Source organism: Dromiciops gliroides, chromosome 1 (genome assembly GCF_019393635.1).
Source record: "Dromiciops gliroides isolate mDroGli1 chromosome 1, mDroGli1.pri, whole genome shotgun sequence".
NCBI classification, from domain to species: Eukaryota; Metazoa; Chordata; class Mammalia; order Microbiotheria; family Microbiotheriidae; genus Dromiciops; species Dromiciops gliroides.
In genome coordinates, this window is record NC_057861.1 from 581135553 (window position 1) to 581148101 (window position 12549).

Sequence of the window (12549 nt, forward strand, 5' to 3'; positions counted from 1 at the left end):
GATGAGGGGCATATGCCAGGAGTGTATGTCCAGAGTATGCTTGTAGTGCATACAACTGTAGGCAATTCCCATCTCCAACACAGCAAAGCCATCAGTGTTCTCTGATGTTGTTCTTCTACAACTCTGTGCCTTTCTTTGCTGGCTGTGTCATCTCTGTTGAGCCCTGCCTTTCTGCTCTTCAATGTATCACCTCTTCTTGGTGTCTTCACTGGTCTCATGGTCAATGAGTTGCTCTCTGCTACCATCTGCCAGCTGTCTGTCATCTCCAGGGTCATCTGCTTCTCTCTATTACAATCTGCTAAGGGGCAATAGCTAGAAAGTTGTTTGTTTGTTTCTTAAATAGGGAAAGCTACAGTTCTTTTAATCAACAGCCAATAGCAAAGTGCATTCATACCCAGTCAGGCATCCAGTAAAAATCCTATAGAATCTTCTAGGTTGTGATTAAGTCTATTCTTTATTTCCTGCATCTGGTAGTGAATAAGTGCATTGTCCTGGACAACCATCTGACTTAGGTTCAGGATATTTCTTGTAAATACTGTTATTTCTCTGATTGTGAGAATATTTCCTCAAAGTTTATCTCAGGGGCCACTAAGTAGCTTTCTATGGCCAAGGGAAATAAAGGGTACCTCATTCCCAAATTCTTCTTTAATTGTCATGTAAATAAAGTTAGCTCAAGAGCAAATGTTCCAGTGAAGCATCCTTTTGGCCTTACCTACTCAACAAAAAAGTGTGATTCTCAGTTACTTCTCATTATGTTACCAAATAAAACCAGATCTCTGAAAGAAAAAAAAGTACACATAACATACTTTTAAGTTGAATATGCATTATTAACATTTTCCCATCATTTTTAAGTCTAGACAGTGAACAAAACAATAAATCAAGCCCTACTTTCTAGCTTTTGTGTATTTCTGAGATGTAAGCACTCAAACAGAAAATTTAATAGTCTGCTGTCATGAGCCAGTAAGGCTCCAATGCATCCTGACTTTAAACCATATGACATAGAATTCTTTTCTGTTTCTCATAGGAAAATGCCCGAATTGCGATTCTTGAATCTGGGAGTTTAAGGATTCACAATGTTCAAAGGGAAGATGCAGGACATTACCGATGTGTGGCCAAAAATAGCCTTGGGACAGCATATTCTAAACTAGTCATGCTGGAAGTAGAAGGTGAGTTCTACCTGCCCCATATGAGGTTTTCAAATTCCATTGTGGAGGACATACATCTGAACTTGTTCAGAACAGAGGTCAGGATAAGAACATCAAACCAAGGAAAATCCCAAGCATAAGTCTGCTATGGTGGGGATGAGGAAGCCAAATTAGGAGACAACTGATGATAACTCAGCACATTCTATCAAATGTCAAGTCACTTATGGCAATTCAAGAAACATTTATTAAGCATCTAAAATGTGCAAGGCACTATGGTTAGTGCTGAGAAAACAAAGATGAAAATAAAATGCACCCTTCCCTCAAGGAGCTGACATTCTGCCAAAATCAAATAGAAACTAACTTCAATGGTTTAATGAAAAGAGCTCTGGACTTGGGCTTAGGAGAGAAATGGATTTGAATCCTGTCTCCAAAGTAAACTAGTTCTGTGATCATAGGCAAATCATTTTACTTCTCTGACTTTCAATCTCTAAAAATAGATGCAATAATACCTGTAGTAGCTCTACATGACAACATTTCATGGTGAATCAAATGAGATGATTGATGCAAAACATAAATCTTATAAAACGTATACGCAAATCACATAAAATATAAATCTGATAAATCTTAATCTGCTTTATAAATTACAGCTATTATACAATTTTCAATGGAACTGAATAGAAACTAGTACATAATTTTGCCAGTTTGTGGTTTCCCTGGTTCTCTGTAGTCTGACATTCTTCCTTTCCAAGCTTATATCCCACTACTCCCTTTCATCTACAATTTGCTTTCCAATCAAATTGGATTACTTACTCACTATTCTCTAGAAATATGTTTCATTATTTCCTGCTTATGTTGTACCTTTATTCACACAACCTATTCCCAGAAGCCTTTAACCACACATATCTGTCTGAATCCTGCTTATCCTTCAAGAAAATCCAAATCAAATGTTACTTCCTCCATAAATACTTTTCTGGTCCCACTGCTAGAAGTAATCTTTTCCTCCTTTGAACTGACCAGGCATTTCATATGTACCTCTGTTTGTTCCTCCCATACACACTAATCCTGTTCATGGATGTGTGTTGAGGGTGTGAGGAATATAATTTTCCCTACCTGTCCACAAGTTCTTTTAAGGTAAAGACTGTCTTTTTTTAACCTTTAAATTTCCTCATCATTAAGCACAATATTTTGTATGTAATGCTTTGAAAAGTCTGTTGAATTTACATTTTATTACTTGTAATGTTTACTCTTGAGAACTGCACAGTTCTGATTTTTTTAATTTTTAATTTTTAATGGAAATATGAGCTCATCATTATGTAGCTGCCATTTCCTAATGATATTCCCACTGACTTAAGAGTTGGGTTGGTAGAATTGTAGGGATAATGCATCTGGAGCTGGAAGAGTACCCAGAAGCCATTTAGTCCAATCTCCTCATTTTATACATCAGGATACTGAAGCCCATGGAAATTCAGTAACTTTCCCAAGGTGACAAAGAGAATAAATATCTGAACTCAGATCCTGTGACTCTTCCACACTATACCATATTACTTCTCAATTGCAATCAAACCCACAAGGTTGTGTCTGTGATGATTAGACAACTGATTGGGTTGGCTGATTCAATAGAATAACAAAAAAGCCACCAGTTAGTAGCCTGTTTAGTAGACTAAAAATTATTTTTTTCACAGCCTTAAGTGGTACATAGATAATACTAATAATATTCATTGGTTTGTGTATAAGTTACAAAGCCTTTTCATATCTATTTGATTCTTAAAGGAAACCTATGAATTTATAGATGCAGATTCTCTTTATAAATGAAGAAAACTAAGCTGTAAAGGACCTCAGAGGTCATCTGATCCAACACACCTCATTTTATAGCTGAAAAAACTGAGGCCCAGAGAGTTTAAGTGACTTGCCCAAAGTCACATACATTGTCATTAGCAAGGCCAGGATTTGAACCCAGGTCTTTTAAACCAAAATGAGAGCTGGTAAAGGCTTGCACTGGTGGTTTAACAGTGAGAATGATAAAAAGGGACTGGAATAGAACAGTTTTATAGAGTGTTATTTGTTAATGTTGTATTTGCTTGGGGGATACAATAGACCACTCCCTCTGTCATAGGCTCTTGCCTCTTGCCAAGGGATGGGTACTTTATTTTGCTGAGATAACAGAGCAATTCCTAATTGGTTCTCATATGTCATCATGTGGGCAGAATTATAAACACAAGGCATAGGACCAGGAATTCAAGAAAACTGAAGGAAGATATCAGGGGACAGACATGCAGGGACAACAAGGTTATGAGCTATGTAGATGAGTCAGAGTCAAAGCAAATGTGAAAGGTGGGCAAAAGCCAGGTAGGTTGAAAATAATGAATAGGACACTAATCCTGGAGGAAAGAAAAAGGCTAAGAGTCTCATATTCTAGGCAAACAAGAATTGGGAGGTTATTAGAAGCTGAAGGAAAAAAAAACAAGGCCTGTGGTAAAAAAAATCCTGATAAACATAAGGTAGATAGCTGTAGGAAGGAAAGGGCGAGGGTAAAGCAAGCAAGAGAACAGCTTTGAGGCACTAGGGATGAAGAAGGAGCTTAGTAACTGTGGCCAAAAGTTCCATGGGTCAGGGACACCAAGATAATAATGATATTTATCTATTCAAATGGCAAATAACCCTTTATCATGTATTATTGAATTAAGGTTCTTGTTTTCTTTTCCCCTGATAAATCCCTATTCTATATCTCATTATGGTATCCAAGTAACCCTAAGTTACCAAAGGTTATACAAATGGAGTTCAATATCAGAGAGCCCACATTTAGGATAGAAAGGTTTGTTGTCTGAGTTTAGAAAGGCTTATAACCCAAGAAGTCTGACAAGGATGACTGTTTTGACTTTTTACTATAATAAGTCATCAAGCTATTTCCTTACAAGAAAACTTGAAGAAGTTGCCGTTTGAACTTGGAGAATTGCAGGGGAAATCTTATACCAATGTGGAGAAGTCAGTTAACATTTATTAAGCATCTACTATGTGCCAGGCACTATGCCAAACTCTCAGGATACAAAGAAAGGCAAAAGACAGTCACAGCTCTCAAGAATCTCAGTCTAATCAGGAAGACAACTATGTACAAATATGCTATATACACATGACAAATTGAAATAATCAACAGAAGGAAGACATTAGAATTAAGGGAGGTAGATAAAGATTTCTTTTAAAAGTTGAGATTTTAGCTGGGACTTGAAGGAAATATTGAGTCATTGAAGTATAAGTATCATACCGTCCTATTAGACCAACACCTGCCTGAAAACAGGTCTGTATCACATCGAAATTTTTTAGCTCCACATCTAGTACAGTTTTTTTGTAAATCAGTAGGGGATATATATATATATATATATACACACACATATATATGTATGTATGTATGTATACATATATATGTATACATATATACATACACACATATATGTAGTTGTTGAATTCAATATATACTCCCTATTCATAGCTGAAACCTACACTAGCTGCTTACCCCTTCATGCACTTAGAAAGGTAAAGTACCTAGAAAGTTGTGTAGAGAAGGTAATGAAGAAAAAGAAAAACCAATCAACTATTGAATGGGAATATCTTGAATTTTAGCCTCTCCTTTTCTTTATCTATCATTTATTCATTAATTTTTCTATCTATTTATTTATACCTTTCCTTTTGTTTAAAGTTCCTCTTTCTATTAAAAAATAGAGGTGTTTTATACAGGAAGATGCTTTTTTAAAAAAAAAAGAAGAAGCAATTCCATCAAACTCATTTGTTCAGTCACCTTGTCTGGATTCTGATTTCACAGTGAAGAGGTTTTTTTTCTCAACTTGAAAAACAATTTATTTATTTAAACTACACAGTCATCTTATAATGTTTTTCTGCAACCTTCTCTTTATAAATGTATTACTTCAGGGAAAGTAGAACAGTAGATAGGAAGCTATTCATCCAGGAAAAACTTTGCCACTATTCCTATTTTTTAAAGTTTCCCTTTTCCCAGACTAACTACAGTTGTTGCACTGTTAATAATATTAGTATCCATAATAATAGCTAATATTTATAGAATGCTTTAAGGTTTACAAAGCAGTTTATAATTATTATCTCATTTTATCCTTACAATAACCAAGGGTGCTATTATTATCCCCATTTTACAGATGAGGAAACTGAGGCAGACAAAGGCTAAGTACTTTTCCAGGGTCACAGAGTATCTGGCAATAAGCTAGTAAGGATGTTTCTGGCTCCATATATCCAGTGCTTTATCCATAGGAAAGGTGTTAACTTAATTTCCTACTGGAATTGTGGCCTTTTCTAGGTCATGTAGAAAGAATGGAACTAGAATTCAGGAAGCCCTTGCTCTTTCACTTTCCCTTTTCATGCCTTAACACAGTGCCTGGCATATAGTGAGTGCTTAATAAATGCTTTTTTACTTATTCATTCATTCATGGGACCTCACAATCTAGCACAATGAATGCTAAAGCATCTGCTTCAGCCTCACGTGTCTTTTGTGCATTATAAAATTTCTTGGTCTTACCCTGAGGAATACCATCATGTTATAAGATATTTTTGTACCTTTTCCCTTTAGTGACAAACAAAAAGGTGCTCAGTGAGCATTAATACACAGATAATAAATCTTTCTTGACTGAATTTGTAACATATGACACATGTTAGGAGAGTCTTATGAAAGTATGCATCCTCTTATTTAGAAAAATCATTTAATAGATAAACCACTAACTTAATTTATTTTCTCTAAATCGTACTTTCTCCAAGCTGCTTTCTGGGTTAATAAAATTTAAGTGGTAGATTAGTTGGGGGTTGGAAGCTAACTTTTATTACTTCTCCTTAATTTCTAACTATCTCATACCATCCTATTACTCTGGAAACACATTAGTATTTTTTAAACCATTCATTTTTATGAAGTAAAACTGGTAGGAAGTGGCTGGGATGCCAAAGGGAATAAACAGAGAATAAAAATAGGTTGTCCTTTGTCTCTTCAGTCACTACTTTGATCATGCCTCTGGATTTTAAAAACTACACCTCACTTTCCTCATTTGTCAAATAAGAAGTTGACTAGACAACCTCTAAGACCCCTTCTGGCTCTAAATCAATTATGAGATTTTTATAGGATCATAGATTTTGGTGCTGGAAGTGATTTTAAAGGTTACTAAGTCTAAACTCTCTCATTTTAAAGATGAGGATGCTGAGACCCAGAGAGTTTAAGTGGCTTGTCTGCATCCATAGCTAGTAAGTGTCTGAGATGAGATTCAAGCCTTGGCTTCCCCCCATACAAGTGTATCATGCTTTCAACTAGACCATATTGCCTCTGAATAGAGATTGGGGGGGGGGGTAACGGGAAGGGTTTTAAGTGACTTGAGATCCAGTGCTAAGAGGTGAACTAAATAAAACACAGCAGGAAAAGGAATAGGAGTAAAAGCAGGTCTGGGAACAGAACCATCTTGGGTAGGTACAGGGGTCCACGAGAGGTTAGAGGTTAGGGATGTATGTGTGTGTGTGTGTGTGTGTGTGTGTGTGTGTGTGTGTGTGTGTGTGGAGAAATCCATGAGGCAGCAAAGATTTTCCTGAGGACTGTGATCCGCCATCTCCTCATGTATAAAAGAGGGAGTTGGATTAGGTGAGTTCTGGAAATCTTTGTACTCCAAAATCCTCTATGATTCTTATCTAGAAAAGAATCTTTGCCTGAGTTTTCCTTAGGCTTACATGTTAAGTTCTCATCACTGCTCTTTAGCCTGGAAATCCAGAATTAGATCTGCCAGCAGTGAAAAAGAACTTGGATGTATTGGATGCATTGGTCCAGGCTGGTACCTCTGTTCTGTCTGATCCTCCTTGAAAGTATATCTACTTCCTCCTTGAAAAATACTAGGCCGAATCAATAAAACCTACCTTGAAAATTCCACATGGTGTGTTTCAGAGATTATCAGAGTTTGTTTTCAGAATATTTGTAAATACAAAATCTTTTTTAAAAAATTTAAATTATTTTTCTCAATTACATGTAAAAACAATTTTAACATTCATTTTTTAAAATTTTGAGGTCCAAATTCTCTCCCTTCATCCTCTCCCCCCTCCTTGAGAAGGCAGGCTATTTGATATAGATTATACATGTGTAGTCATGCAAAATATATTTCCATATTAGCCATATTACAAAAGAAAACACAAACCAAAAAAACTCTAACAAGAAAATAAGAAAGTAAAAAAAAAAAAGGTATGCTTCAATCTGCATTTATTCTCAATCAGTTCTTTCTCTGGAAGTGGATAATGAGAAAATAAAATTTTCTCAAAGATCTATGGTTCTTTAGCTTGGTTTTTAGATTTTTTCTTTTGGAGTACCAGTGGGAAGTACTTGCTTTTTGAGGGATCAAATAAAAAAGTCTTTCTTTTCATCCTTATTGCAATTAATGGTAGATATTGTTTTAGAGGTTATATGTTCACAAGATACTTCACCTGCTTTTCCCTTTGTTTGTCATGCAGCTCTTAATATGACAAATGCAACAGAGAGAGGTATTAAAACTGGCCCATGTGTGTGCTGTGTGCTTAGTGATTGTGCCATTAATATTTGCTGTGGTCCTGTTCTGGGCATCAGCCTTGCTTGTTGCATGCTACTAATAAGTTTGACTGTGCAGAAATATGGGCAAAGAATGTTGCAGATAAATGTTGCCTCTATTGAAAGAATGAACAAGCCTTTCCTGGTCCCAAACACTACTCTTAGAAAGAGGCAATTTGCATGGCTTCTTAGAGTGCATGCTGTAAGGCAAAGGTTAGTTTAGAATGAGGCAAATCTGTTAAGCATCTAAATGGGAATTTTTGAAGGCTTCTAAGGGTTTGAGAGGAAAAAAATAATTAACCTAGAGTAGACCTTTGATTCTTCCATAAGAAAATATCCTTCAATATTTGTTTTTGCTCTTTGTATCATTCCAAGTCCAACTTTTAGGCAATGTAATGTAGGGAATGGAGAGTTGACCTGAGAGCAGGAGGCAGTGGGTTCAAGTCTCATCTCTGAGACATATTGGCTGTGTGACCCTGGGCAAGTCACTTGATGTCTTAATGCTCTAAGGCAATTCTCTAAGACTATATATTGCAGAGAAGCTACCACCCTACACTGGTAGAGAGAATTTCTACACCTGGGAGTTCTCTATATCAATAGAATCACAAGTCTAGGTTTCTCAGGCAAAGTTCCTGCCAAAGATGTGTACAGCACTTTCACCTCTGGCCTTGTCAGTCCTTGCCTTTGGTCCTACAGAAGTATCTGTGAGCAGAGCACTCACTGTCAAGCCTTTGAGAAACCAAGATCTTAAGAGGCCAGTGAACAAAACCTGAGAAGTGAGGGAAAAAGGTCAGAGTGAGAGTACATATTTAGAGAAATGGCATCATCCAGGCTTTCAAGTCAACAGAAGCTCAACAAAAACAAAAATAAGAGTCTCTCATCTCAAGTGCCTTACAGCCTAATGGGAGAGACAACATCCAACCACGTACAAACAATACACATACACATGTATGCACACATATACACACACAATAAATTAGAGATAAAAGGGAAGTTACTAAGATTAAGAAAAGGAAAGACTTCTTGCCAAAAGGTAGGAACTTAGCTGGGACCTTAAAGCAAAGGGAAGGAGACTGTGATGAAAAGGGTTAGAGTTCCAGGTATGGGAGGACATCCAGTAAGAATGCTGGACTCAGATGATGGAGTGTCTTGTGTGTGGAACAACACTGGACCTTGAATGTAGAGGGTAGTAAGACATAAGAAGACTGAAAAGTTAGTGAAAAGAGCTTTAAAAACCAAACAGAGGATGTTATATCTGATCCTAGAGGTAATAGGGAGCCATTGAAATTTATTAAATGGAGAGGGGCATGATATGATCAAACCTGTGTTTTAGGGAAGCAAATTTGAGAGCTGATTGCAGGATAGACTAGAGTGGGGAGAGACTTGATACAGGGAGATTCACCAGGTGATTGTTGTCATAGTCTAGACTTGCTCTCATCACTGCTGTTCTGTTATACCATTGCTTCCCCATCACAAGGAAAAGAAGGCCATTTAATCCATCCCTTTTAGCTGAGAAAGAAAGATGAAGAAAAGTATAAATTCCCTGTTTTGCCTTTATGAGAATGCATTAGAAAACTGTTACTATGGCTAAAGTACAATATCATGCCCTTAAAAAGGAATGTGCAAAAATGAATGGCCAAAGAAGCATGTCCACTTTGCACCCTAAGACCAGCATAATCTTTCCACGTAGAATGTTACTGAATGTAAATTGCTTTAATTTTTTTAGGTTTTATTGGGGTTTTTTTCTACATCAAGGCATTTCTAGATATTTCTTTTCACACACCACCACCTCCAGTGACACCATCACTATCACCTTAAGATACTTTCTTCTCTATTGATGTCTTTGAAGTAGTGTCACTGTGCTACTACTTTAAATTGTCCCCACAATAACACATTTTCTTCCCAAAGTTAATATTTGACATACCCTTTCAAATAGAAGTAGAGGCCCATGACACATTTTACTTATTAAAATGATATACACATGTGCAAACAAGATGCTTGTTAAAACAACAGTTTTTTTCACTTACCATTCTCAAACCCAACGAGGCAACTACTAATGACTCACCCAAATACTCCCAGGAGTACTCATTGCTAATTTAACCCAGGGGCTTCCTCAGTCACCTGGCATTCACATGGTTCCATGGAATATAATTAGTAGTAATACCAGAGATTGTATTACAAAAAAAAAAGGTAGGTGGCATCTGTTTCTGAAGATCCTGAAAATGTTAGAAAAAGGAAATAGTGCTTCTGACATAAGTGAAATGAATTCTGCTAGAGTTCTGGTTTTTATGCCATCTCTTTGTTTAATCTATAAAGTAGAATACTATGCAAAAATTAAAATAAAACACAGTTAGTAATCAAAGACATTTTCCAAAGATCTCCACAAAAATGGTCCTCCGATGCTGCAATGGAATAGAGATGAGGCTGGGTTCTCCAAAGCTAGGGAATTGGCAATGAGGAGTCCTCTTAGATCTTGCTGAAGCTAGATAGGCTTCAAGTGTAAGCCCTGTGACAACAGACAGTCGTCTGTTTTCAGAACACAAGCCTGGTAAAGCTTGGAGATGCTTCCATTACCAGAAAGCTGGCCACCAGTTAATGGTTCTATGGGTTACAGTAACTCACAAAGCTCACCTACCAAGGCAGTGTCCATAGGGAGAGTACCCTCACCCTTGAAATCACACGTCCTTGAATTATTCCAAAGGGCCCTGTTCATGTTGTTTGAATGCAAAGATATTTCATAAAACTGGCATTACAATATATATCACATTAATTATTGCCTAATATATTATGATTTTTTAAATTGTATTACACCATTGTATAGTGGATAGAGAGCCAGCATCAGAGCTATGATGAGTAATTTTTCAGTCATGTCTGACTCTTTGTGACCCCAATTGGGGGTTTCTTGACAAAGATACTGGAGTGGTTTGCCATTTATTTTTCCAGCTCGTTTTATAGATGAGGAGAGGCAGAGTTAAGTGACATGCCCAGGGTCACATAGCTAGTAAGTGTCTGAGGCCAGATTTGAACTCATAAAGATGAATCTTTCTGACTCCAGGCCAACACCCCATTCACTCCACCACCTTGCTGCCCATCAGAGCTGTACTTTGGTTAAAATCCAGCCTCTGAGACAAAATCATTTTGTAACCCTGAATAAGTTATTTAACTTCTCAGTGCACTAGTCCACTCATTAAGATGCTAAGGTGCAAAAAAAGGTGCTGACTTGATTTGATGGAGGAAGTTGCTCACCAGCAGCAGCTAGGGATATTAATATAGAGATATTAAGAAAACCCAAGGTACAATCTCTCTCTATTGTGAGTGAATGGAGCATTTAGAGGGTCAGCCTTACAGTGAAGAAAATTTGCACTTGGCAAATCCTAGGACACATCCTAGTCGAGAAATCACAAGCAAATCAATGAACCTTTCAGTAGCCCAGTCAACTCTCGGAGAGTATGAATTGTCTCAACTCAAAGAAGAGTTGTTCATGTGCATCTAAGGAAGAAGTTCCCACACTGGTTGTTCCAAATACTATGATATATCTGGACAAAAAAAAAGTGAAGCACAAAAAAAAGTGAAACTGAAAATTATTTGTGAATTGTATTTTATACCTATTATGAATTAAGAGCTAGCATAGAAGACCCAGGAAAAATAATTGACATTGAATTTTTTTCCATGTTTCAATGTACCTAACATTTTATCCAGAGCCTGGAAGAGAAAACCCTCATTTTCGTTCTTGATGGAAATGCATTAAATAAACATTGATACCTACCTCCTCTATGAATCTTGTCCTAATCTCCATATTCCCCTGTCAAGAGTCTAGGACATGGTGGCAGCTAGGTGGTGCAGTGGATAAAGCACCAGCCCTGTATGCAGGAGGACCTGAGTTCAAGTCCGGCCTCAGACACTTGACACGTACTAGCTGTGTGATGCTGGACAAGTTACTTAACCCTCACTGCCCTGCAAAAAAGAGAGAGAGAGAGAGAGAGAGAGAGAGAGTGTGTGTGTGTGTGTGTGTGTGTGTGTGTGTGTGTGTCTAGGACATGGAGGGGAGGGAGAGAATATCTTCTCAGCAAAATATCTCAATCAATTAATCACAACAAGAAGTGCTTATTAAGGGGCTAATATGTCCCTGACACTGTGTGAAGTACTGAGGATAAAAATATTAATAATAATTATGCTTATGTAACAATATTATTATTAAGAATAGAATTGTTATTATCTGTAAAATGGGTATAATTATTATCCTGACTCTCATAGGGTTCTGTGTGGATCAAATATAATAATAATAAAAATTGTTATTGTTGTTATTTATATAGTACTTTAAAGTTTATGAAACACTTTACAAATATTATGTCATTTTATCCTTGCAACAACCTTGGATTAGATTCTATTATTATACCCAATTTATAGATGGGGAAACTCAGGCAGACAGATACTTACCCAGGGTGACACAACTGGTAAATATCTGAGGCAGAATTTGAACTCAGGTTCAGGTCCAGTTCTTCATCCATTGCATCAGCTAGCTACCACTGTATTAATAATATACATAAAGCTCTTGGTGACTTTTAAAGCAATGCATAAATGGGAATTACTTTAACATCTCTAGATCCATTTCATTATCTGCAAAAAAAAGAGGGAGTTGATATTCTAGATAATATTGAAAGTCCCTCCCAAATCTATGATTCTGTATTCTATTCAATAAATATTTATTAAGTACCTACCATGTGCTGGGCACTGTGCTAAGGCCTAAGCTATATCCTTTTATTGTTTCAGTTGTGTCTATGAAGAGCCACTGATCTCAAGAGTGTTCCTCTCTTTACTAGAATTAGGTCCATCAGGATATAG

General features: G+C 36.8%; 1 protein-coding gene across 2 annotated transcripts in view; it reads left to right on the forward strand.

Moving 5' to 3' along the window:
- MUSK (muscle associated receptor tyrosine kinase) overlaps nucleotides 1-12549 on the forward strand; it is a 176254-nt gene that overhangs the window by 74627 nt on the left and 89078 nt on the right. For both annotated transcript variants that reach the window (XM_043975878.1, XM_043975879.1), the window contains exon 5: nucleotides 1025-1166. In XM_043975878.1, the coding sequence (XP_043831813.1) occupies nucleotides 1025-1166 (142 nt within the window). The remainder of the gene's footprint in view (nucleotides 1-1024; nucleotides 1167-12549) is intronic.